At 38.2% G+C, this 27,653-nt stretch overlaps 1 protein-coding gene across 7 annotated transcripts; it reads left to right on the forward strand.

Annotated features, from left to right (window-relative positions):
• On the forward strand, positions 1-27,054 carry csf2rb (colony stimulating factor 2 receptor subunit beta). 7 transcript variants are annotated; one of them, XM_057817764.1, is made up of 16 exons: positions 1-348; positions 5,076-5,136; positions 7,605-7,784; positions 12,010-12,127; positions 12,198-12,373; positions 12,971-13,125; positions 13,255-13,399; positions 15,042-15,174; positions 15,301-15,455; positions 20,991-21,124; positions 21,386-21,569; positions 21,656-21,752; positions 24,304-24,370; positions 24,498-24,577; positions 24,700-24,862; positions 25,054-27,054. In XM_057817764.1, the coding sequence occupies exons 3-16, from the start codon at positions 7,679-7,681 to the stop codon at positions 25,381-25,383; spliced, it is 2,043 nt and encodes a 680-aa protein (XP_057673747.1). In that variant the 5' UTR covers positions 1-348; positions 5,076-5,136; positions 7,605-7,678; the 3' UTR covers positions 25,384-27,054. The 7 variants fall into 7 exon arrangements, with proteins under 7 accessions (XP_057673747.1, XP_057673746.1, XP_057673742.1 ...); XM_057817763.1 differs by having other exon boundaries at positions 7,608-7,784; XM_057817761.1 differs by lacking the exon at positions 1-348 and adding an exon at positions 360-4,719 and having other exon boundaries at positions 7,608-7,784.
• Positions 27,055-27,653: the final 599 nt, after the last annotated feature.

A 27,653-nucleotide genomic window follows, 5' to 3' on the forward strand; every position in this document is an offset into this window, starting at 1 on the left:
GACTCAATTGACATGGGTGATGGTTGAACTGAATTCTTATCTAAGACAATTGACAGTTTGTTTGTTTTTTATTTCAGACGATGATGTAGTATGTTTACTGACTGTGTATTAGAGACAACTCACATTGAGTTGTCATAATCTCTTGGATCGAGCTGGAAGGGAAGAAACGTATTATGTTTTAGTCAGTATCAAGGAATCATTGAATCTCTTGAGAAATAGCTGATTCAGCAATTACAGGTTCACTAGGGCTGAAAAGAGGAACCTTCAGACAAGAGGAAGTCCCCTAAATGTTTTAACAATAAAAAGACAGCAGAAATGGTGAGAATCAAGAAGTCTTTGTCAAATGAGGTAAGTTGTTTTGCTTTACATGATCAATTTCTTTTCAAAAAGAGTACACGCATATGTTAAAATATACTGTAAACTAAAATCCATTATTCTATGGGAATTGATTTTTACTAGGATTATATGTAGTTGATTCGTGACACATATTCCTGCTATTAATTAGATATGAGTGTACGTATATTAGAAATTTGTACTGTTACAGTTTTAAAATGTTCCACACATTATTTATTGATATGGCGATTTAAATATCCCAAAAAGTTTTCACCATCAAAATGAACCTGTTTAAAGGCTATTACAAGCTTCTAATTTGGTTTGTATGACTGCATCATTGTTCATGTAAACCGTATGTTCTTCCCGCATAACCATAAATATGGTCGGTCAATTTCCATTCAGTTTCTCCATCAACTTAATGAGACAAAAACTGCTTTCGGTCCTCGGTTTTGAAAACTGCTCATTGTGGAGAGATTTAAATGCAGAGAACCTTGTATACATTATGTGTGAAATTAGACACATTTACTTTTCTTTGCATGGTAGCACATAATCGTTTAAAAGATCATGGTTGACTTACAGTTTGTTGTCATTCTAATTCTCCAATAAGAATTACAGTATCTACCCATACATTTTCTGTCCCGCTTACAAGGGTCAAAGGTGCTGACTTTGGTACACCTAAATTGTTTGCCAGCCAATCACATGGCAAAAATTGACAAACAACCATTAACCATTTAGCATATTTAATGGAGGGTGATTTGCTAAGCAAGAAATTAGCCAAAATTAACAGTAAGTGACCTGTGACTACCTTAAAATTTATTAGCAAGCGACTCCAGATTAACTTTTTGCCCACCATTGACATTTTTCCTTTCAAGTTATATGTTGTACCTGTTTAACTTTCCCTCCCATTTAAATGATAGAAATCCAATTCATTAAAGTGGAAGGACAGTGCCATTGACCGATTAATATTCATTCATTCACCCCTCCCAGTCCAAATGGATTGGACATCTTGCACCATCAATGGCAACCAGTGAGTTAAAAATGAAGGGAACCTAGAATGCCCCAAAATTAATTGGAAGTGACCGACCAACAGTCTACAGGAAGTGCCTCATAAGAGCTCAAGGCATCACCATCCAATTTATCCAGAAGTAGCATTTTCTAGTTTAACTTAAGAAGCTTGTTTTTGGAATATGAGAGTAAACCAGAGTACATGACAAGGGGAAAAAACATACATGCAAAGGTAGAGCATGTAAAAAAATGTAGTACAAAAGTTAGCTATTACAATGATTTTTAAAAATGGTACGAAACAGAATGAACTTTTAGAACTAAGACTTGCTCTTTGGGCACCCCAATTACATTTCATGTCACACACAAAACCACTGGCACTTTGAATTGATCGACTTTTAGGGGCAGAGAGAGAAATCACTACCTAGGGCAATAGAGCTACCACCCTCACCACTCAACTATAAGGGGGACAAGTGTGCAATTAAAACAAAGAAACATTGTGGCACGTGAATTATATAGCTCGATATGTACATAATTAGCGAGATTGAATTGGAATTGAAGCAAAGAAAAACAAGTCAGGGTGAAAAAAAAGTACCTGACACTAGTTTAATGGAATTTAGAATGAAGCTACAACCAATGCGTAATCCAACCAAGATAAGTAAGGAAAACTATATTTTCAAAACGAGATGCAAGCCATTGCTGAGGTCAAAAGGTTAATATGTCTGCCACTGATTCCTCTCATAGCCTCTTATTTTGCTGTCAATTAAAACGGCCCTAAAGTTTACGATTGCGGTGAAAACGCTTATCTTTCTCCAAAAAGTCCCAATCATTTGTAATTGCACAAACATTTTAAAATTTCCAAAATGTTTCTCCTTCCACATTTTTTATCCAATTCAAATAATTCATGCCTAAAAAAAATATCAGGAAATCAAGATGTGCAAAAGTTGTTTAAATAGTTTTTGAAAGCAAAATTGTTGGCCGAAACCGAAAGCCAAATATTGGAAACATGGCCTAAAAAATAAAAAACAAAAGGACGAAAATTACACATGCATATAATCCAATTTTTACTTATATATATATACATATACATATATGGCGGAAAACACTCAGGTGACTTGAAGTTCCGCTCTGAGACCACCAATTTGGCCAAATTTCAAAATTGTCCGATATGCATGTGTGATACATCACTGGGAAGCTTAAAATCTCTATTTTCTGGGGGAAGAAAATTTTTTAACAGGAGGGCATTTAAAAAAAACGAAAAAAAAATTTAAACAGCAAAACCCTAACTGGAGGCGAGAGCAGAATTAAACACGCCATGATTTTAACGAGATATTATCGTGCACTTACCTGATTTCGATCCAAAAACTCCATGTGACATGTATCATCTAGTGTCAAGACACAGATGTGAATGGCCACAGCCGGATTTTTTAGGGATTTTATGGGTGAAACATCGTAATATAACAAGGGTCGCGAAGCAGAAATCGCAGAAATCAAGGAGTGGTCGAGATGTTGTTTTTCATATATTTGCCCTATTAAAGGTTTTTTTTTTAAATTTATATTTGTTTGGATCAATTATTTATCATCTAACATATTGGGGAAAATGCGTCATTAACAAAAAAATACAATTAATCGATAGTTATGAGGTAGATATCCGTGACTTTTTTACAGACACCACTTTTTTCATTGTGACGTAATTTGTTTAAAAGCTTAGAATATGCGAGTGAATCTTTTTTTAACGGAATATTAGACATCAATAATAATTTTAAGATAAAAATGACAGACATTTTGATTAATAAATATAATTACTTACCTTCTTTTTATGGCTGGGTTGAAACAAAGCGGTTGCGCGACGTCTGTAAACGGGGGTTTCCAGGGTAAAAGGAAAAAAATTAAAAATAGTTCGGGAGCTTAATGCGCGATGAATCTGCTATGGCAGCATATAGACATATTGTTTTATCAAACACAACAGTTCTTTTGGCTTAAAATACAGCAGTTTATTTTAAAGAGGAGCAGAAACTGCTTTTTCAGTCTTGTCTGTGTTTTCCACCATATATTTCTTAAATTATTTTATTTCATTATTTTCCGATGAATGCCCTTTGCCTTGGCATTGATTCTACAAACCCAGAGGCTCGAGAAATTCAGTTTGAAAGGTGCCGATTCTGATACCCTATAGGAGGGTGCGTTCCCGGCAACAGTGAGCGTTTTGGAGCAAACTCAGGATCAGAGGTGCTGGTGTCATCATAGCATTCTGTTCGCACACGTCACGACCGATGAAACGGTGATGCATGCACTTTCTTGGAAGTTTGGGACAATCGAAAAATGGCTCTCACACTTCCAATTGCTAAGCTAAATGAGATCACGGTGTACGTTTGTGTGGAACTGCAGTTCACAACAACAACAAAATAAACGATTCTGTTCTCGCCGACATAAGTAAAGTTCTTTACAAGGCTATGACAATCTCTCCTACTCCTTAAAAAAAAACCTGTGTTTTCATGAGCAACAAGTGGAATCGATCGAAAACCAGGCAAGTGGGCCGAGTTCTTGCGGCGATGAACCTGGGCGAAATCGCTCCCGGCCAGATAAAATTGCGACTGGCAGAGGGGGTGTGGTAGTCTTGTGAAAAGAAATGTGACTGAAAAGCAGAAGTGGTCGTGCTATAAACGTATTGTACTATGTATGCATTCACTGTAAATACTATTTGTATACTTTTCGCTTGATTAAACTCCAATACTCACGCACGGGCTCAAATGCTCTGTACTCGATGTGGCGCGGGACATCAATGGAAAGCAAGTTTCCGAGGTACTTCGGCTTTACTTACACCTGTCTGCTCGCAACTTCCGTTTTAGAATTTATTCATTTAAAACAAGAGTGGAGCTTGAGTAACATTACTCATCAAAATCCCTGAATAGAGACAATTTGGAAATACAGCATCCATCTGCCATCATCACGACAGGGGAGGATAACATCTTCATTGTAGCCATGTTGCCACTGCGTGATGGAAGGTATGTTCTTCCTATCCCTGCATTTTCATGTGTCCAGTGCTCAAAAACACTAAAGCAAAAATCTTGCGCATGAAACAATTTGTTGCCTTTGATATTGTTATTACGATGATGATTTTAATTATGATGATCTTTAATATAATTTACTACAACTACTGTACTGCTGTGGCTTCAACACATGCAGGCTGCTAGCCTCTTGCTAATGCATAAATGCAAGTGGTAGAAGATTTTTGTTCGTTTGTTTACAGGTAGAAAAAGCTGTTAGGCAAGGGAAGACAAGTTGGTGTGCCTCATAACAACACTTGCTGTACATGGATGGACGTATATCGAGACTACGTGCTTTTTCTACTTTAATGACGGAAGGCTCGATTTATGCTCCACCTTGGTTAATATTTTTCTAATAATTTTATAAATTGTGATTCATTGACCTGCTTTGCACATGCATCAATCGTTTTAAATCAAAACAAAAAATGGAATCATGTTGTCCAAATGTTTTAGTGCGATTTATATCTGCAATAAAAAAGAATGACATGCTATTTTTTTTTAATATTCCATACCTTGTAGTATTTCCTTGTAACAACAAAATCTGTGTCTGCCCGTCTGCATTCAGCAAATGTAATATTATTTTATGTTCACCTCATTTTACACCTCACATCAACACAGGCTGACAGGTTGTTTTAATTCTGTCCACGAATGATCAACGAAGTGATCGCTCATATAATCTTTTTGTTATATCCTTAGGTTTTAATCACACCCTTAACTTCATCTCTGCAGCTGGTTTCGATTTAAGGCGTATGACAAGGTAGATCCACACTGGCGCATTGAAGCTGGAGGCTGTTCAAAACATTCCACTTCAAACCATATAGCCTATATAGACCCTACTCACGTGACGTCACAGCCACGCCCCCGCGCCATGTTGTCCGTATACTCGTCATGTTAATGCATTAGCACTCCGTAAATTCCTCCTATAATGGCATGTTTTTCTGCTCGTTAACATTAATAATCAAAATGGTGACGTCGTGTGTGGCGGTCGGTTGCAAAAACAGAGAAGATAGACGCAGAGACTTGAAGTTTTACCGTATTCCGAGAGACCCGGAGAGGAGACCGAGATTGACTACTGCAATTCCACGAGAAAACTGGGCTCCAAACGACTACCACAGATTATGTAGTAGTCATTTTATATCTGGTAAGATGCATTTAATATATATTTAGAGGGTTTTGGGCTGACAACCACAATTAAGATCATTGCTAGGCTAATCGCCGACAACATACACTCAGACGTTGTGAATGAACTACCTGAAAATATATAATTATAAGGGGATAATCAGACAGTTGTCATACAATTAATTTACAATTTCACTATTGAGGTCAAAAGCCAAAAAATAAATTCAACTAGGGACAATCTGGAGTAGTGCTATCACACTTCATATTTATTACATATTATATATGTATGTAGGGAGAGTGCTATCGCTAAACCATATAAACATTAAAAGCCCTAGCTCCATTGACAAATGACATGAAATACATTAGACTTGACAGTGGATGTTAGCAAGAACAAAAGATTTTGAATTGAACATTTCGTAACTCACCTTCCGAGCACAAGATTCCTGCCGAATTTTCGTGTACGAGGACCTGTTTCACCCAACCAGCAACGTAGCATTTATAAGCCTCCAAGCTCTTAAAGTTTTTCAAACTTTCGTGAGAATAGGCTGATTTTGTGTGGACAAGATAGTTGTAAATATCAGGGTCAGGCAAAGATGGCGAAGACAGCGGGTCGAAAAACATCGATTTAGGCATCAAATACGGATCTGGCGAATGGATAAACTGAAGCTTTTCCACGTAACGCCTTTTATGCAACGCATACAATGAGTTTACAGCGTCAGATAACACCGGGGCTTCCATGAATTGTTCTATAATTTGCACGAATAATTGAAAACAATGACAATAGGTCTAAAAAATAGGTACAGTATGGCGGCCGGATACAGCGACACGTCATTTTGTGACGTAGGTGAGTAGGGTCCATAGGCACTTCCAGTAGTTGACGCACAGCACAGAAAATCATGGAGTGTCATCTACGTCGTGCTGATTCCATTTTTGGAGATTCCGTGGGTTCCTCTGGTTTGATTTTGCAGTTTTAACTTTGTCAACACACTGCTTACTTCAACCACAATTCATGTTGTTCTTTCTAAACCAGAAGTTCGGAGCAGACATTTTTCAAGATGGCACCGCCCATATATCACTTAGGAAACTTGTCTATATTTTCCGCCGTTACATGTGTATATTTCTTTGATACCTCAAAATACTTTCAAACTGCGGAATGTTGGTTGTGAGCCAGTAGTTTTGCTTCTCGCCGTGTTTTGATGATGTCATCACAAGAGGACTACAGTTCTTCACACTATTCTGTGGTATATTTCGGTATTTTAACAGAAAATCCAAAATGCAATTTAAGTTATTTTGGGTCAAATGTTTTCGGCGCTGAATTTTTGGTTGGATCTCTAGTTTTTGCCAAACACGTATGGTTCCACCAAAATTGGGCAAAAACATCCATATTTATTCCTAACTGCCCCATTCATTTCCAGTCGGAAAAAATTACCCTATATAGCAACAGGAATCGACCTGTGAAAAGTACCAAAATCTACCGGAGTGATCCAGAAATAACCGAAAATTAACAGGTAACTATCCCAAATGTAAAGGAAGTGACCCTCGTAGGCCCCAAAATTTGCAGGAAGCAACCCAAAATCAACAGGAAGTGACCTGTAAGTATCCTAAAATTAACAAAGAAGTGACCCCAAATTAACTCTTTGCCTGCCATAGATAACAATGGACATCCAATTCATCTAAACTGAGAGTACAAGCTGTGAATTCTCATCCTTCAGAGCCATTTTGACTGGGAGGGGTGAATTCGGATTGGATATCTAGCACCATCACTGGTAGCCAATGAGTTAACGGGAAAGTGACCCAAAAATGCCCCAAAATTAATAGCAAGTCACTGAAAATCTACAGGTAACCCAAGGGAGAGAGACCAAAGCATTTCTCCAGAAATTGCATCTCCTACTGTAGTGTGTTTTATGTAGCTGTAATCCCACAAGAATCATTTTGTTTATCAGAACTCAACATGTGGCAGAGAACTGGCAAGCGGATGTGGTGGGGAAAAAACAAAAGCTTGCAGGCTGCCCAAAGGAGAAGTCAAGGCGATAATGTGTTGTGATTTTTTTTCTTCTCATGATTTCTCGTAAATTGACTGTTTCTTCATGCTTTCCTTCTGATAAGCAGGCCTCTTCATGATGTCAGAGCACAAATTTTACTGAGTCCAACCCAAGGACAGGAGGGGCCTTTACTCAAGAATGATGCATCTTTTGTGGGTGCTGCTTTGGTTGATGTTCCCCCCTCTGGCTTTCCTCTCTAATCCAGACGAATGTAACATTCATGATGCCTACAGCTCGAATGATGGTAAATTATGTGTTTTCATTTGCAATGCTTTTCTTTATTTACTTGCGTGTGATTATTATTTGTTGAAATCAATAATAGGATCAAACGATACTTTTTTTCTGACTCACAGCATAAACTCAACATTAGTATCGCTTGTTTATTTATTACGTAATACATATATAACACATTAAATAAAAATGAATTAGTATCTAAACTGAAAATGCTTTGACCAAGCTAACATTGTACTCATGTACTCCTCAGCACACATATACTACCAGAAGAAATAAAAACAAAATCAAATCACTGGGAAAAACAAGGCTAAAGTGTACAAGCTTTAGCATTGTGTGTGCAGAAGACCTCAGATTTGGAATGAATTTGACAAAGTACTTAAAATGTCACATTACATCTCCGTGTTTAAGAAAAACTCAAAACTCATATCCTAACAATGTATGTTTATTTAATACACTGATTCTTTGATTAACAATACTAAGGTATCTCATATCAAATCCAATATAACCAGAAGGTTGAAATTGTCCATAGCTGATTGTATGTATGTGTATGGGTGTGTGTATGATGTCCACATTCATAAGAATTAAGATATCTGGCCAGTACATCATATTTGTGGAAAACTGGGCCCCTACTAAAACCTTTAAATAGCTTCTTTGGAGTTTCCTTTTCGCGTATCTTATAGACATGTTTCCTGAGCGAAAATTGGGCCTGGCCATCTTTGATGTTTTCTGCATTATCTATTTACCATAATGCTTGGATTACAAAGGTGCGCTAATTTTAGGGTCTGCTCAATTGCTATCGGGGAAATCCCTGGTATCCCTGTATGCTTGTCCGCCTTTTTTTGTCCGCCTTTGGTCAGTACGGTCGACACCTATTAAAAAACCTGCACTTAAGACCTTTAACCCTTTATAGAGCAAGTGACTATTTGTGCCCATTCAAAAATAATATTAGCATTTATTAATATACAGTGGGGTAAACAAGTATTTGATACACTGCCGATTTTGCTGGTTTTCCCACTTGCAAGCCATGTAGAGGTCTGTAATTTGTATCATAAGTTCTCTTCAACTGTGAGGGACGGAATCTAATACAAAAATCCAGAAAATCACATGGTATAATTTTTAAATAATAAATTTGCATTTAATTGCATGAAATAAGTATTTGAGACATTACCAACTAGTAAATATTTCGGCTCTTAGTTCTTTTTTAAGAACCCCTCCTGTTCTCCACTCATTACCAGAAGTAATTGCACCTGTTTGAACTTGTTACCTGTGTAAAAGACACCTGTTCAAATGCTCGAACAAACAAACTCCAAACTCTCCACAATGGCCAAGACCAAAGAGCTGTGTAAGGACATCAGGGATAAAATAATAGACCTGGGATGGGCTACAGGAAAATAAGCAAGCAGCTTGGTCAGAAGGTAACAACTGTTGGAGCGATTATTAGAAAATGGAAGAAGTTCAAGTTGACGGTCAATCTGCCTCATTCTGGGGCTCCATGCAAGATCTCATCTCGTGGGGCATCACTGATCATGAGGAAGGTGAGGAATCAGCCCAGAACTATACGGCAGGACCTGGTCAATGACCAGAAGAGAGCTGGAACCACAGTCTTGAAGAAAACCATCGGAAACACATTACGCCATCATGGATTAAAATCCTACAGCACACGCAAGGTACCGCTGCTGAAGCCAGTGCATGTCCAGACATGTCTGAAGTTTGCCAATGACCATCTGGATGATCCAGAGGAGCAATGGGAGAAGGTCATGTGGTCGGATGAGACCAAAATTGAACTTTTTGGTCTAAAACACGGCTCGTTGTGTTTGGAGGAAAAAGAAGGATGAGTACAACCCCAAGAACACCATCCCAACCGTGAAACATGGAAGAGGAAACATCATTTTTTGGGGCTGCTTCTCTGCCATGGGTACAGGACAACTGCACCGTATTGAGGGGAGGATGGATGGGGCTATGTATCGCCAGATCTTGGCTGAGAGCCCTGAAGATGGGTCGTGGCTGGGTCTATCAGCATGACAACGATCCAAACCACACAGCCAAGGCAACTAGAGGCAACAAGAGTGGCTCCGTAAGAAGCATCTTAAGGTCCTGGAGTGGCCTAGCCAGTCACCAGATCTGAACCCGATAGAAAATCTATGGAGGGAGCATAAAGTCCGTGTTTCCCGGCAGCAGCCCAGAAACCTGAAGGCTCTGGAGAAGATCTGCATGGAGGAGTCAGCAAAAATCCCTGCTGCAGTATGTGCAAACCTTGTCAAGGGATACAGGAAACGTTTGGTATCTGTAATAGCAAACAAAGGTTTCTGTACCAAATATTAAGTTTGATTTTTGTGATGTATCAAATACTTATTTCATGCAATTAAATGCAAATTTATTATTTAAAAATCGTACAACGTGATTTTCTGTTTTTTTGTATTAGATTCCGTCCCTCACAGTTAAAGAAAACTTATGATACAAATTACAGACCTCTACATGCTTTGCAAGTGGGAAAACCAGCAAAATCGGCAGTGTATCAAATACTTGTTCTCCCCACTGTATATATGGCGGAAAACACTTAGGTGACTTGAAGTTCCGCTCTGAGACCCCCGATTTGGCCAAATTTCATAATTGTCTGATATGCATGTGTGATACATCATTGGAAAGCTTAAAATATCCATTTTCTGGGGGAAGAAAAATGTCAAACAAGAGGGCATTTGAAAAAAAAAAAAAAAAAAGGTTTTTAAGCAGCAAAACCCTATCTGGAGACGAGAGCACGCAAGAGCAGAATTACAGACGACATGACTTTAACGAGATATCAACGCGTACTTACCTTGTTTCGATCCAAAACCTCCATGTAGCATGTTTCACTGAGTGTCAAGACACAGTTGTGAATGCCCACAGCTGAATTTGTTTGGGATTTTATGGGTGAAACATGGCAAGATAACAAGGGTCGCAATGCAGAAATCGCAGACATCATGGAGTGGTCGAGATTTTCTTTTTCATGTATTTACCCCTTTAAACCCTTTTTTTCCAATTTTTCTTTATTTGGATCGATCATTTATCATCTAACATATCGGAGAAAATGCGACAGTAACAAAAAAATACAATTAAGCGATAGTTTTGAGGTAGATATCCGTGACTTTTTTACAGGCGCTATTTTTTTTTCATTGTGACATTATTTGTTTAAAAGTTTAAAATATGCGAGTGAATAATTTTTTTAAGTTAGTTTGTTTTTTTAAACGAAATATTAGACATCAATGAATGATTCTAAGCTAAAAATGACAGACATTTTGAATAATAAATATAATTAATTACCTTAGTTTTATGACTGGGTTAAAACAAAAGCGGTTGCGCGACGTCTGTAAACGGGGGTTTTCGGGGTAAAATGGACAAATAAAAATAGTTTGGCGGCTTAATGCGCCATGAATCTGCTATGGCAGCATATAGACATATTGTTCTGTCCAATACTACAACAGTTGTTTTGACTTAAAATATAGCAGTTTCTTTTAAAGAAGAGTGCAAGAGCAGAAACTGCTTTTTCCATCTTGTCTGTGTTTTCCGCCATATGTATTTTTTTTAAACGAATAATCATTATTCTATTTTTAGTATTTTTTTATAATTATAAACACATGTCTAAATTAGATTAATTTAGGATTGGCGAGTTAACTTCGAGTTAATTCACATGAATTAACAGTTATTTAAATGTGCATTAACTCATTGTCTCATGGTAATTTAATATAGATCAATATTTCATTAATATACTGTAAATTTAAAATGAAAGTGCTAAATACTACATTTTAGTTCATTATTATACAGAATGTGATTATAACTGAACATTAACTCACTGGGTCCCACTGAATCACTGGTTTGTCATTAGTAGATGTCCAATCCCTTTGAAGCACCAAGGTTGACAGCTTTCTCACTTTAGATGGATTAGACGTCCATCACTTTCAATCACAGCCAATACATTAATATAGATTATTATTTCATCAATATGTTAAAAGTGTGCTGATAACACTTTTCAATTCCGATAACTCGCAATTAAACAGAAATTTAAAAAAAGTGCTTACATTCACATTGCCATTTCATATGAACCTGGAAGACAGGATGTGAATGCTCATGCTGATTGACTTAAATTATGCTCTTATTCTTTTAATAAATGGAAGACAAATACACCATCATAAAATATCATTTAAGGACCATGTGAAATGGATGATTTCCACTGGACTTAGTAAACACTGTCTTTCATGCAGGTTTGATGAAGTCATTAGAATGTCATAACGACTACGAGTCTTATGTCTTCTGCAAATGGAGAGAAGGGCCACACATACGTGCACCTCTGCAGCTCTGGTTCCACACAGAAAGCGGCAGGTAAATACAGCTCAAAGTTCAGAAGAGATGCAGCAAAAGTGTTCTTGGAAACCTACATGTGTCTTTGCAGGCAGAGGTGTGAGCCCTTTGGAGATGAAATCCGACACACGAACGGGCACAGAACTGTCCAATGTAGATATGCAACACCTTCTTTTTCCATTGGCATCCAACACACGGTCTTCTTTGTCAAAGAAGACAAACAGTGCTCATCTGGCCAACTCAAGCCCTTGGCGCTTTCTCGTCACAGTAATGCTACCTCAATTTCTTAATAAATACCGTACATAAGAAGAATTTAAGACTATGCTTTAATTAGTTTATATTTAACAAATATACGTATTGTATTAGAGGAATACATACGTACAGAAAAAATTTGTCGATATAGAAAGATTAAAAAACACAGCGAAAGGGTGAGAAAAAGCAAATCCTAAAATAAAAAAAAATCATAAAACTATATCTTTAAAAAAAATGTTTAAAGTAAAACTAGAAAGTAAAAAATGTAAATAAAAAATAAATAATAAATACATGCATTTTTAAAAATATAATTAAAAAGGAGGAATTTATAATATCCTCCATTTATTTTTGTTTTTTTGTTTTTTTTATCTCTTTTTATTCTATTTTGTATCTTGTAAAGTTTTAATTAAGACTTTCCCAATTTTAGTTGTATTTTTCAAATTAATTTTCTATTTTTTCAGTTTTTTAATTATTTTTCTTTCATGTGCCTATGTATTCATCGCCATTGGCAGTGATAGATAGCTGCAGGACGTCTATCTCTGTCAATGGCGGCCGATGAGTTAAATATAAATATTGGCATCAGGGGGTTAATTGTGTTTTTGTGTTGCACAGTGAGAGCACGCACACCAGTGGATCTGTCACAATATGACACTGGTGATGGACATTTGTCAATCAAATGGTCCAGTCCTTATCCCGTTTCTTCTTCCCTGAACACAAACCTCATGTACCAACTTGGCTACAAGGCAGAAAAACAGGACACGTGGACTGTAAGTACCAAACAATCTCTGCTATATTCTGTCATTGTGACAACGTACACACTCACATGCGCACTCTATTGAAGTGTAATGACCACGTGTCTATGTTCAGTTTGTTTCTACATCTGTTCATGTCTGCAGATTAAGAATGTGACAAGCACAGATATCAAACTAGAGACACATCGGCTTCTTCCTGGTCAGAGGTATGAGGCCAGGGTGAGGGCCCGAGCCAGTATTGGCCATTGGAGTCACTGGAGCCCCGTGGTGACGTGGAGGACTAAAGAAGGTCAGTTACATAAACTACAAGTAACTAGTGTTACACGGATACAATTTTTTTTGCTCCTAACACCTGGCTGAATGGTATAGGCAGATTCTGTACTGATTGATACCTTGTTATGAACGTTCATTCGTTGCCACCAACGTTTCAAAAGAATTGGACGTCTACTAGTGATGAATTCAGAGCAGAACAATGATTAGATGCCACACAATTGGAGTCCATCATCATTTTGGGAAGGGTGACCGGCAGTTGGAAAATACAGTGGTATGAAAAAGTATCTGAACCTTTTGGAATTTCTCACATTTCTCCATAAAATCACCATTAAATGTGATCTGATCTTTGTCAAAATCACACAGATGTAAAAACAGTGTCTGCTTTAACTAAAACCACCCGAACATTAATAGGTTTTCATATTTTAACGAAGATAGAATGCAAAAAAATGACATAAGGGGGAAAAATAAGTAAGTGGACCAAATATTAAATGTGATGGTTCACTTACTTATTTTATATATAAGGCGGCTGAGTGGTTAGCACGTCCGCCTCACAGTTCTGACATCAAGGGATCAATCCCGGGCTTCGGCCTTTCTGTGTGCAGTTTGCATGTTCTCCCTGTGCCTGCGTGGGTTTTCTCCGGGAACTCCGGAGCCTACATGAATGGTAGGCTGATTGAACACACTAAATTGACCGTAGGTATGAGTGTGTGTGCGAATGGTTGTACGTCTCCTTGTGCCCTGCGATTGGCTGGCAACCAGTTCAGGGTGTACACTGCCTACTGCCCGTAGTTAGCTGAGATAAACTCCAGGTGACCCTCGTGAGGAAAAGCGGCATTGAATAAGGCGCTATTGGAAAGGAAAACTTGACAGAGGAGGTGTTAACATGGCGTAAAAATGAATTAGCATTATTAGCGAGGAAAGGTTAGTCGCAGGTTTAGAACATGGAGAACTGGAAATAGATTAGACACCCTTGCATTGTAGCCATAATCATTGTTTGTTGTTGCTGTTGAGCTGCAGCCACACAGAGCGCTGTTGGATATGCGTGTGCAATTTATTTGAGTGTTGTGATCCAGTGTTGTGAAAAGTTAGTGTAAAACGGAGGCATATTGGACCTTTCTGTTTTCAAATGTGTTTGTGTGTCAATGTCTGTCCGTCTATGATCCTTTTAACATAGCAAATGTTTTCTCCACTAGAGGGCACTGATGCTCTTGGGATAAGTGATGCTTCATTTCTGTATTTTTTGTCGTTGGCTTAATGTCATTATGAAATAGGAAATAGTATAGTATAATAATAAGAATATAATAATGCATATTGATAACTTTGTGCTGAGAAAAAAAAAAAATCATCAATAAAATAAGCATTTACTCACAATGTTACCCTTTACTTGTACTTAGTACGTTCTTGGATGACTGCTTTTACTTTTACTTGAGTAATATTATTTTGAAGTAATGCTACTCTTACTTGAGTAAAACCTTTGGCTACCCTACTCACCTCTGTTTGGGAGTAAGCAACAGCATTCCAGGTTCTCCAGAAAAAAAAGTGGCTTGCTAAACACAGGCAAAAGAAGCATTTTTCTACATCATGTCAGTATGTCTAAGGAAAATAATGACATGAAAGTCAGTTGAACTCTCACTCTCATTCTTTCGCTCTAAACTCAGTCAGCGGACAGTCTCCCAGCTTGGATTGTGTGCTGGATGGCGAAAAGAAGGTGATGTGTAGCTGGGAGGTAAGCAGTGAGCTGGATCACATAATTACCTACCAGCTGGCCTGTCAACATAACCACAGTGCACCGTGAGTCAAATGTGTGGGGGGGTGTATGTGTGTGATTCTTCAGGGTGGGGTGTGTACGTGTGCATGCATATGTGGAAATTGACCTCCATATGTTGATGCTCCGCCTCTTCTAATTTCCGCCTGCAGGTCTGAGAGCTGCTGTACCAACCCGATAGACACCTTTGACCCCAGTAGGCAGCTGGTGCAATACAGATGCTTGCTGAGTGTCGCCAGTCCCGCACGTTTGCAGCTTCTTCTTCAACCGACGCGCAAGGCTAAGACGTTCAGGGCCAATGAGCACAGTGAGTAATTGACATGCTATGCCATTAAAAGATTAAAAAATATATAAACCTTTTATGGCTCATGCTCATGATGGTGAGATGATTGAGCGTCTCCACCTAGTGTTGAATGACATAACTGCAGGTTGCGTCTAAGTAAATTGAAGGTCATTTTGAGATTATATGCATAGTTTGATTTTGTTTCTTAACCATTGCATATGGTTTGGGTCAAATTTGCCATATTTTAACATAAGAAAAATGTGCTAAATATCCCTCTAATGCATGAATCATAAAATCCTTGGTCAAGATTTTTTTTCTGGTGTGTTTTTATTCTTCTCAGGACACGAAAATAATGTTCATTTTCTAATTTTTAAAAAAATATATATGATTTTTTTTTTTTCATGTTACAAGTGACAGACATGTCCAATCCAGTAGACTCCATGCACTCGAACACTCAACATAAAACAATGTAAATTTACTATCAAAAATGAATTAACTTCTATTGTGTTCTATTGTGAATATAGAAACCCTTGATCCCTTTTATGCTTTGATAAACAGTTCAACGATTTTTGGGAAATTTCAACACTTTTAACACTATAGGCACAATGCATAGGCCTCAATATGAAAACCAATAAAACTTCTACTTGTGGCTTCTACACCTAAGCACCAATGTCTTTGTTGTTGTCTGGCAGTCACTCATCATGACTGTTGTCACTACAGACATCATCACTGAACCTGGGCTATTCTGTAAACTGCCTTATTCTTTGATGCTTTTGAAGTCTACAAAATAAGATAAAAGGCATATCGTAATGCAAACTACAGCTAATCAGGGGTGAAAGTGGCTAAAATTTCCTGCCTGAACTCTCTGACATAAAGTTCGACACGGAGCCCCCTCTTTTTTGGAGGGGGGGCTTTGACTTCCGAAAACCACCTACAGTGGGGAGAACAAGTATTTGATACACTGCCGATATTGCTGGTTTTCCCACTTGCAAGCCATGTAGAGGTCTGTAATTTGTATCATAAGTTCTCTTCAACTGTGAGGGACGGAATCTAATACAAAAATCCAGAAAATCACATTGTATAATTTTTAAATAATAAATTTGTATTTAACTGCATGAAATAAGTATTTGATACATTACCGACTAGTAAATATTTCGGCTCTTAGTTCTTTTTAAAGAACCCCTCCTGTTCTCCACTCATTACCGGAAGTAACTGCACCTGTTTGAACTTGTCACCTGTATAAAAGACACCTGTTCACATGCTCGAACAAACAAACTCCAACCTCTCCACAATGGCCAAGACCAAAGAGCTGTGTAAGGACATCAGGGATAAAATAGTAGACCTGCACAAGGTTGGGATGGGCTACAGGAAAATAAGCAAGCAGCTTGGTGAGAAGGTAACAACTGTTGGAGCGATTATTAGAAAATGGAAGAAGTTCAAGTTGACGGTCAATCTGCCTCGTTCTGGGGCTCCATGCAAGATCTCACCTCATGGGGCATCACTGATCATGAGGAAGGTGAGGGATCAGCCCAGAACTACACAGCAGGACCTGGTCAATGACCTGAAGAGAGCTGGAACCACAGTCTCGAAGAAAACCATCGGAAACACATTACGCCGTCATGGATTAAAATCCTACAGTGCACGCAAGGTCCCGCTGCTGAAGCCAGTGCATGTCCAGACATGTCTGAAGTTTGCCAATGACCATCTGGATGATCCAGAGGAGCAATGGGAGAAGGTCATGTGGTCGGATGAGACCAAAATTGAACTTTTTGGTCTAAACTCAGCTCGTCGTATTTGGAGGAAAACGAAGGATGAGTACAACCCCAAGAACACCATCCCAACTGTGAAACATGGAGGAGGAAACATCATTTTTGGGGGGCTGCTTCTCTGCCAAGGGTACAGGACGACTGCACCGTATTGAGGGGAGGATGGATGGATCTATGGAGGGAGCTGAAAGTCCATGTTGCCCGGCAGCAGCCCCAAAAGCTGAAGGCTCTGGAGAAGATCTGCATGGAGGAGTGGGCCAAAATCCCTGCTGCAGTGTGTGCAATCCTTGTCAAGGACTACAGGAAACGTTTGGTATCTGTAATAGCAAACAAAGGTTTCTGTACCAAATATTAAGTTTGATTTTTGTGATGTATCAAATACTTATTTCATGCAATTAAATGCAAGTGTATTATTTAAAAATCATCATATGTGAAATGAGGGAAAATAGAAATGAGGAGATGGAGGTTGGGGTTATTGCTGTTTTTGTTAACTTTTATTTTGCAAATCACTGAAAAAAATAATATTTAGAATGAAAATCAGTTTTTGTATGTGTAATAAAAATAACTGCCGAAACAGTTTTCTTTGCATTTCAGTAGTTTTAGTTGGTTTGACCCCCCCCCCCCCCCCCAAAAAAAAAGAAAATAAATAAATAAACACAATTTCTGGCTCCGTCGCTTCTGCGGGGAGTTCCGGCATGAAATTCTAGCCACTTTCACCCCTGGTTGTAAATATGGGACACAATAAAACACAACAACAGGTTTCACACACACAGTGGTTAGCACGTTCCCCTCACAGTTCTGAGATCAAAGGATCAATCCCAGGCTCCGGCCTTCCAGTGTGGAGTTTGCATGTTCTCACCATGCCTGCGTGGGTTTTCTCCTGGTACTCGTGTTCCCCCCCCACATCCCAAAAACATGCATGTAGGCTGATCAAACACTCTAAATTGTCCCTAGGTATGACTGTGTGCGCCTCTTTGTGCCCTGCGATTGGCTGGCAACCGATTCAGGGTGTACCCCATATACTGCCCATAGCTAGCTGGGATTGGCTCCAGCGCCCCCATGACCTTCGTGAGGATAAGCGGCTCAGAAAATGAATGAACGAATTAATATGGTTCACACATGCATTAAGCTGCTACATTACACTGGAATAAGGCATAAATTAGAAACTTAAGTCCATTCAAAATTGTATTTGTTCACTTATTTACAAAATTCCATCTAAACGCCATTTTTATATTTCCTCAAATCTAAAAGCAAAACCTCAAACCCCTTTAACTATTCAAGAACATAGGATGTACTTTAAAACTGCAGATAATATAAACACATTTAAAACATAATAACAATAAAGATACGGTATAAGTAACATACATAAAAAAAAAAAAAAGTACAAATGACTTACAATATGCACAGTGAAATGGAAGACATTGAGAAGACAAAGCAAACGTTAACTTTTTTAATTATAAGGAAATTAATAAGTAGCCTTACATAAATGAAGTGCATATTCACGTTCAAAGTGCACATTAACATGGAAGATATTCTGACCCACCCAAATGAAATGGAATAAATATAATAAAACAAAATAAACCCCATCAACTCTTTCATTTTTCTTAAAGATCTGGTCCATTTTCCGTTGCATTGCCCCTTTAATTCAACAAGCTCCCCCCCCCCCCCCCCCCTCTATTTTTTGTTCCAAAAACCATTTGAACCAATCACAGCTAACTATCCATGCTGATCACATGTCAGTATGTCAGCCAATTAAACGGACAGCAGAGTCCAGTTTTTTTTTTTTTTTTGTTTGTTTTTTTGGCTGCGTGCTCTGCAGCGCATGGTCACTGTGTGTGCAGAGCGACGCGACTTGTCGGATACAGAGAGACGCTGGGAAGAACTACATAGAATAAATAAATGAATAATAAATATCGGTGGAAACGGATGATGCTACACAAGCTCTTTATTAGGCTTGTTGTTAACACTTTTGTATGTAAATCTGACATTAGTAGATTGTTCTTATTGGAGATGAGTGGGTGGCAGCGTTTTCTAAACATCGGGATTTGACAGTTGCCGTCATATTTTCGGGATCAAAGCACCGTATGCCAGAACAGCGTTCCACCTCCGTAATTCATGGCGAAACGCCGCTCTGGCTCGTTCCGGCTCGTTCTGGCCCACTTTCACCCCTGCAGCTAATCTGCACAAAAATGTATATTTTAAATTAACTGCTTATAAATATAACAATTACATACTAACTTATAACTAAAACAGTCATAAAAACAGTGACGCAATTATGTAACATATGTTCAAAAATATACAGGGGGATGCATGATGTCTACTTCATTGGACACATTGTTTATCATAAATATCTATATATTACACACAAATATTTCATATTCCAGACAGATATTATCTTTCCCTAGATGGTACCGTATATCATAATATCTTATTTTACTTATTTTAAGTATTGACAGGATATGCCAGTTGTAGTTGACACGGGTGAGAGGGGCGGGTGGCAGGTCGGCCATCTTGAATTGTGAGGATATTTACTTACAGTTACACCAACTGACCACTGAATTGACCTCAATAGAGTATGACAGCAAAGAGCACTCTTAAGCCTGCTATTCAGTTAAACTAGGGGTCCCTACATTTGGTCCGGCCCCCTGAGCAAAACCAGGGAGCATTTTGATTTTTTTAAAAATTTTTAATATATTTTTTTCAACAGTGTTATTTATTTCCTGGCTTTTTTTCCATGAAGAACCCAGAGAGTGTTATTTGGTTATTATTTATTTAAGTAATAGTGTTATTATATTATATTATATTATATTATATTATATTATATTATATTATATTATATTATATTATATTACATTACATTACATTACATTACATTACATTACATTACATTACATTACATTACATTACATTACATTTACTTTTGTTCCGTGAAGAATCCAGAAAGCGTTATTTGATTGTGGCTTTCTTTCACACTTTTTCTGTTACAAACTGACCCTGGCCCCTCATCAGAGAAGGGAAAAGTTATGTGGCTCTCACAGGAAAAAGTTTGGGGACCCCTGAGTTAAACCATAGAAAGTAATGCATTAAAGAGAAAAGTACTTTTCAGTAGCTGTCCACAGTAGTGACCACTATGATCCAGAGGGATATAAAACGTATATACATAATATAAATTATTATTATATTAATTATAAAATTCAACAATTTATAGAAATGGAAGTATTTTGAAAGAGACTTTTTTGTTAAGTGTTACAATGTAACTCAGTATATTCCTAATCAAACTTGACCTGTGTCTACATAAATGTATTTTAATCAGACCCTGCTTAACTCATTGTCTCCCAATGATGGTGCTAGACGTCCAATGCATTTGAAGTAGGAGGGATAGCAGCACGTCCCACCCTACCACTTCACATGGATTGGACATCTACTAGCGATAAACTCATTTTTAAATCAATTCACAATAGGACATCTATCATCATTTTCAGAAGGTCGACAAGCACTGCTTTTTTTCTGGCAGCGTGGTAGTGTGGGGCACTGGCGACTGGGTGGGTGCAAAGATCTCAAAAAAGTCCAAATTGCGCAGCGTCAGCAATTTCTTTCTTAGTGCTTGCTGATACCGATAATGTTATCTTATTGCCATATCCGTCATTTCATTGCCGTATCTCCACAGATACCGATACCAGTATCGATATCGGTGCAAGAGTAATTTTAAATTTTGCAGTGTGTAACTGAAAAACTATCTATGATTTATGTCTATGATTACATTCTATACCATATAACATATTGTCATGTGCAGTTCGCCCCAGACCACCACAGCAGCTAAACGTGAGCGAGAAAGGCAACATCTGGGTTGTGGAATGGGCCGAACCCAGCACCGCCTCAAAAATCAGAGTTTATTATCAAGTGCGCTATTACAGGATGGAGGAGAAGGTAATAAACAATAAACCATGAAACGCGTCTTCTAAAGTTCAAACCACTGGGAAAGCTCACACTCATAAAGGAGTTTTATACTCTCCATCTATTTTTATTCTTCTTATTAACTTCCTCTGTGCTCTTATTATAACTGCATGCTTATACCTGAGATGCTCTTTACACCTGGAGCATTGGATGCACTGCTTTGTCATATTTGGACTCAAATTTCTTTCTGCCAGTGTTACAATGATCAATTTTGATGTGTGTTCTGTTTTGCAGGGGTCTTCCATCCTGCTGAACATTTCAGAGGGCTCCACTTCCTTGAACCTCCTGGGTTCATCACTGAACCCATTGCAGCAATACCAGGTCCAAGTGAGATCTGTCGTTATACCAGGAGAGGGGTCATACTATGAAGGAATCCCCTCAGAATGGACCAAGCCAGTAGACTGGACATCACATGCTGGTACTGTACTGTTAAGTGTGTCATTCGCCATTTAATTTTTTTTCTATGAGTTTTAATCTCATGATTTTGTTTAACATCCATGACAGCCATGTGGCCTATCAACAAAATTGTGTATTCATCCATCGGCGTGATGTCAGTTTTTGGCTTTGTGATACTTTACTGGACCATTCCAGCTTGTAAAAGGTAAATTGTTTTATTCGAACATTTGTACTACTGTATTTGTTGATACATACCACACTTAAAGTCTTTTGTGTTGATGTTTAACCCTTTATATGGCAAGTGACCATTTTTTGCTCATAAAGACCTGCCCAAAAATGGGATATCCACATTAGGGGTGTGACAATATATCGAAAATGTTTTATATCGCGATACTTTGTAGTCCAAAAGTTTATCAATGTGCTCACACCAAGAAATGATACATCCTTTTTAAAAAGTGTCCCTGTTTAAACAAACAAAAAAAATAAATAAATAAACAATAGGTTGCTACCAATATCATCCATTAGAATAATGTTTACGTTAGCTCACTGACTCCCACTGACGGTGCTGTACTGCGGCTTATCGTCCAAAAATTACGGTGATCAGAGCAAAGGGTGGCTACTTTGAAGATACTAGAATGTTAACTAGAATGTTATGTTTCTAGTTATTTCACCTTTTTTTTTTTTGCTAAATAGATAATTCCACACACATTCATTCATTGCTGTTTACCTTTAGCCTTTAGTGAGAATTTACAATGTAAATAATCATGAAAACAAAGTAAACGCACGAATGAGAAGGTGTCACCCACAAAAAAAATAATATATATATATATATATATATATATATATATATATATATATATATATATATATATATATATATATATATATATATATATATATATATATATATACATATGTATATAAATATATATGTATACCGGAAAACACAGACAAGACTTGTATTTTTTTAGCCAAAAGAACTGTTGTGTTTGATAGTACAACAAGTCTATAATGCTGCCTTAGCAGATTCATGGCGCATTAAGCCCCCGAACTATTTTTAATTTGTCCGTTTTACCCTGGAAACCCCCGTTTACAGACGTCGTGCAACTGCTTTGTTTCAACCCAGCCATATAAAAGAAGCTCAGTAATTATATTTATTTTGCGAAATGTCTGTCATTTTTAGCTTCGAATGATTAATTCGTTTAAAAAAAAAAAAAACGACTTTAAAAAATTATTCACTCATATTTTAAACTTTTAAACAAATTACGTCACAATGAAAAAATGGTGTCTGTAAAATGGTCACGGATATCTACCTCATAACTATCGCTTAATTGTATTTTTTTTGTTACTACATTTTCTCAGATACGTTAGATGATAAATAATCGGTCCAAACAAAGAAGAAATGAAAAAAAAAGATGTTTAAAAGGGTAAATATATGAAAATGAACATCTCGACCACTACTTGATGTCTGCGATTTCTGCATCGCGACTCTCGTTATATAACCATGTTTCAACCAGAAAATCCCCAAAAAATCCAGCTGTGGCCATTCACAGCTGTGTCTTGACACTCAGTGATACATGGATGGTACATGGAGTTTTTGGATCGAAACAAGGTAAGTACGCGATAATATCTCGTTAAAGTCGTGGCGTCTTTAATTCTGCTCTTTAATGGTCTCACCTCCAGATAGGGTTTCGCAGTTTATTTTTATTTTTTTTAAATGCCCTCCTGTTCAAAATTTTTCTTCCCCCAGAAAACTGATATTTTAAGCTTTCCAATGATGCATATCGGACAATTTTGAAAGTTGGCCAAATTGGGCGTCTCAAAGCGAAACTTCAAGTCACCTGAGTGTTTTCCGCCATATATATTTCTTTTTAATGCTTTGATCTAACACGTACATATTCAGTGTATATCTGCCGTCATCGCTCAAGAGAAAATGGCAGCGGTTCGCGCATGCGCAGAAGCAATCCGTCGCGATCCGGTAGCCCGTCATGATCGAGTAATGCCTGGCACGAGACATCCAATTCATTTTGACTGGTTTACACGTCTAGCACTGTCCACAACAATGAAACCAGAGCATTCACAGCCTGTCTTATGTGGCCATTTACAGGTCTACTTCCTGTTTATTTGGAGTCACTTCATATTCATTTGGGGACATTAATGAGCCACTTTATTTTCAGTAACCCCAAATCAGCAAGAAGTGACCTGTTAGTGCTCCAAAATCAACAGTAAGTAACCCGTAAATGCCCCAAAATATACAGGAAGTAACCTGTAAATGCCCCTGAAGTTACGGTAAAGGAAGTGACCCAATATCAACATGAAATGAAATTAATCAAAATCAAATTAATTATCAAATTGCGTAAAAATTATATCCGTTTGAAGTGAGAGGGATGGCAGCGGTTGAACTGATGTTCATTTGCTGCCATCCCTCCCAGTTCAAATGGAGTGGATGTCTACTAGTAATTCTTTCCAATTCACAGCAGAGGGATGAAAATAGCTTGTTTTTCTTTTTATTATTTGTATTATAGAATATGCTAGAATGATTTCCTGACCCATCTATTGATAATTGTTGTATTGCCATATTGTGAGATCGTTATCGTGAGCCTCGTATTGCAAATCGAATATCGTGAAGGACCCAGTGGTTCCCACCCATAGTCCAGGTCTCAATTATATGGCAACCAATGAGTTCAGTGATTGCCCTATAAAGGGTTAAATGTATACCCTTTTGTGTTTATATTTATGACTCTAAAATATCCAAGGAAGGTGATTCTATGGGTTGAAACTGTTCCTTCTCCTGGCAAAAGCAAAATCCTATCAGAGATCAAGGTGAGAATATTTAAATATATCAAAGACATTTATGATATATAACATCTACCTGTTTAATTGTAACAAATCAAGTTTTTTGCCATATATTTGTATTTTATGATGAAGGAAAACATTTTCTCTATTTCAGTCTTCCACCAGCCAGACCCTGATGGAAAATGACAACACTTACATCTGCAAAGTGCATCAAATACATAGCCTGTCTACATGGTATATACTACAATTTCTGACCAGTTTTACCAATAATAATGCTGCTGCTCTGTAGTCAAACACCTGTCAAAATGCATGAATTCATTAATGGGATTACTAAAAAATAGTCTTCCAACTCCCAGCATCTCCCCGAGCTCCTCGCTGCGGCCAACGGAGGGTGCTGAAAATAAAGATTTGGAGCAGGACCGACAGGACTGCAAATGTAATAGCCTGCCCCTCCCTGCAGAGAAGGTTAATGGCTGTTACCTTCCAGTGCACTTCAGCGGCCCATATATCCTTTGTCAGGTCCGCTGCTCACTCACGAGCCTTGATCGGCTATGCGACCGGATAAATCAAAATAAAAACCATGACATTGAACATAAAATGTGACAGACACATTTTACGACATTTTCTGAGATAACATCACTGCACATAAAACACATTATAGCATGACATATGACATGATGTACTGACTTTTTTTGGTCTCTACTTGTCAGTCATTAGACTCCAAGTCCATGCGTGAAGAAACAAAGGTGAACGAAGTAACCCCATCAGATGCTCCTTCCTCAACAGTCTTCGCCACCAGTGGAAGAGGCTATGTGTGCCTTCCCCGCGGCAGCGTCTCCGCTTCCACATCGGATCTGGTGTCCCATTGGGACACCGATTCATTCACGCAAAAGCATGAGCAGAACCACCAGTGTGCAGATAACGCAGAGTCGTCCGATAAGATGCCCGACAGTGATGACCCGCCTCCAGCATACAGCTCAGAAACATCATGGCCCACTATAAGGCCTTCAGGCTACTGCTTTCTGCCACCTCAATGTTAAAGAGCAGTTATGCAAGATGATTTTTGACAGTCAGCACACTTGTAGGCTGATCATTTTACGACTAGTGGTGTAACTATAGGCCAAACGTAGACATGTGTCATGAGCATTAGCCCCTTAAAAATGCCCACTTGCATGAAAAAGACATTTTTGACCTTACACATTCTAGCAATATGGAGCAAAATACTCAGGAGTAAAGAACTGTATCTTTCCCCTTTCTCATACTAGTAGTAAAAGAAAAATGTCACTGGTTGTACTAGGGATTTTAAATGTTCACTGGTAGCACTAGTGAGACGTTTTGCTAATACTAGGGATGTCCCGATCGCATATTTATGCACCTGCGTCCGAGTCACCTGATTTTGGGAATCTGAAGATACCGGATCCCGATCCGATACCGAAAAAAAAAAAAAGTTTTGTTTTTGTTTGTTTGTTTTCTTTTCTTTTTTTGAACGAAAGTTTCAAGCATGTTAGAGTACTGTATTTTTTACATTACTTCCTCTTCTGCTTTTTCCAGGAGTGTTGCGGGGTATAAAACGTATATGCAGGGATGAAAGTGGCTAGGAACTCTTCGACACAAAGGTCGCCACGGAGCTAGAAATCTTATGTATTTTTTTTTAATTTTTTGTCTTTCATTTTGGGGGTGGGGGGGCAAACCTCTTAAACTACTGAAATGCAAAGAAAACTTTTAACACAGCTATTTCTATAACACATACAAAAACTGATTTTCATTCAAAATTGTATTTTTTAAATGATTTGCAAAATAAAAGTTAACAAAAACAGCAATGACCCCAACCTCCATCTCCTAATTTTTATTTTCCCTCATTTCCTCACATACTAAACGCCAAATCTCAATTTTAACTACTTAAGAACATAGGATGTACCTATATTAAAATTGACGTTAATGTAAACATTTACTTTTTTTTTTTTTTTAAGAAAAGTGATAGGCCTATCAGTGCAATTAATGCAAAAAGTAAAGCCTAATTTATGTGGATCTTAAGATCATAAAGACTGAACAACAAATGTTGATCATACAAATTTTAAGGCGTATGCGACGCAGAAGACGGTTGCGGAGGTGGTCTGTCCGACCACTAAATCAGTCGCAGTTGAGAACCGGCGAATTAACAACACCGGTTTGCCCACTGCGTCTCGATGCGGAAATGCACTTTCGCTACTTCGCACATCAACTGACTGGTTTGATGGACTACTTCGCCGTATACAGCCCTTGCTATTGCACCAGATGCCTATTGCTATGCCGCACAGAGACTAGCAATCACATTATGAAGTCTAACCACGGGTGGAAGCCAGCAAGCTGTGGCAGCTACCTTCAAAATGGCGTCAAGCACTATGTCCAGCGTTTTGTCCGAGGTCCGCGAAGCATTGTGGACAGCCTTCCAGCCAGTGGTAAGCCATAGCAGCAGATTTCTGGCAGCTATGGAACTTCCCAAACTCCGTTGGAAGCCTTGATGATTAGCACGTTACCATAAAAGCACCGTCACATTCAGGAAGCGATTACTTCAACTACAAAGTTGTCCAGGGCCCGTTCCACCAGAGGTGCCTTAGCTGTTCGAAATGACCTGATGGCTTTCTTTCAGACACCTCATGGAACTGTGCCATGGCAAAATGAAATGGCGTGCCGAGACACTCTCAATCATTGATGATGCATCAAGTGTGTAAACTGTCTGTTGTTGAAAATTAAACATCAAAACAACTCTTATGACAACAAACCTGTGCTTTATTTGTAATATACTTGAAGTGTAAATCTAAATAAGTCACAGCAAACATATGTTCAAAATAAATGGTAAAGTGCACCAACAAAAAATACGACATAAAGTAATAAAAAGCTGGCCGTTTTTGACCATTCGCTTCCGAACACGCACATACTTGTCTTGCAGGTTCTTTCATTTTTTTTAACGCATTCGCTGACCTACAGCGCCATATTTTCAGTCATCTCCTTCCACAAATTGTTTGCCATTCAATAATCTGTATATTGCCCTGACGAAACATTATACATGTGGTCGTACTTGTGGACTTCTTCGATGATTCGCAAGAATGTTTGTAAATGGCGGTGTCGTGCTGAACCAGAAACAACGTTCTGAGTGGACCAATCACAGTCCATTGACGTCACGTCACCACGTGTTGACGTGACGCGTTGTCAGGATTTTGTCGAGGTGCATGTAAGGCTACGGCGTAGGGTCATAAATCGGGTGTGTGTTGACGGCGTAGAGCTGCCGTCACCGCTACGCAGAAGCATAAATAAGCCTTAAGTGTGCAAC

Source organism: Corythoichthys intestinalis, chromosome 16, assembly GCF_030265065.1.
Source record: "Corythoichthys intestinalis isolate RoL2023-P3 chromosome 16, ASM3026506v1, whole genome shotgun sequence".
NCBI lineage: Eukaryota > Metazoa > Chordata > Actinopteri > Syngnathiformes > Syngnathidae > Corythoichthys > Corythoichthys intestinalis.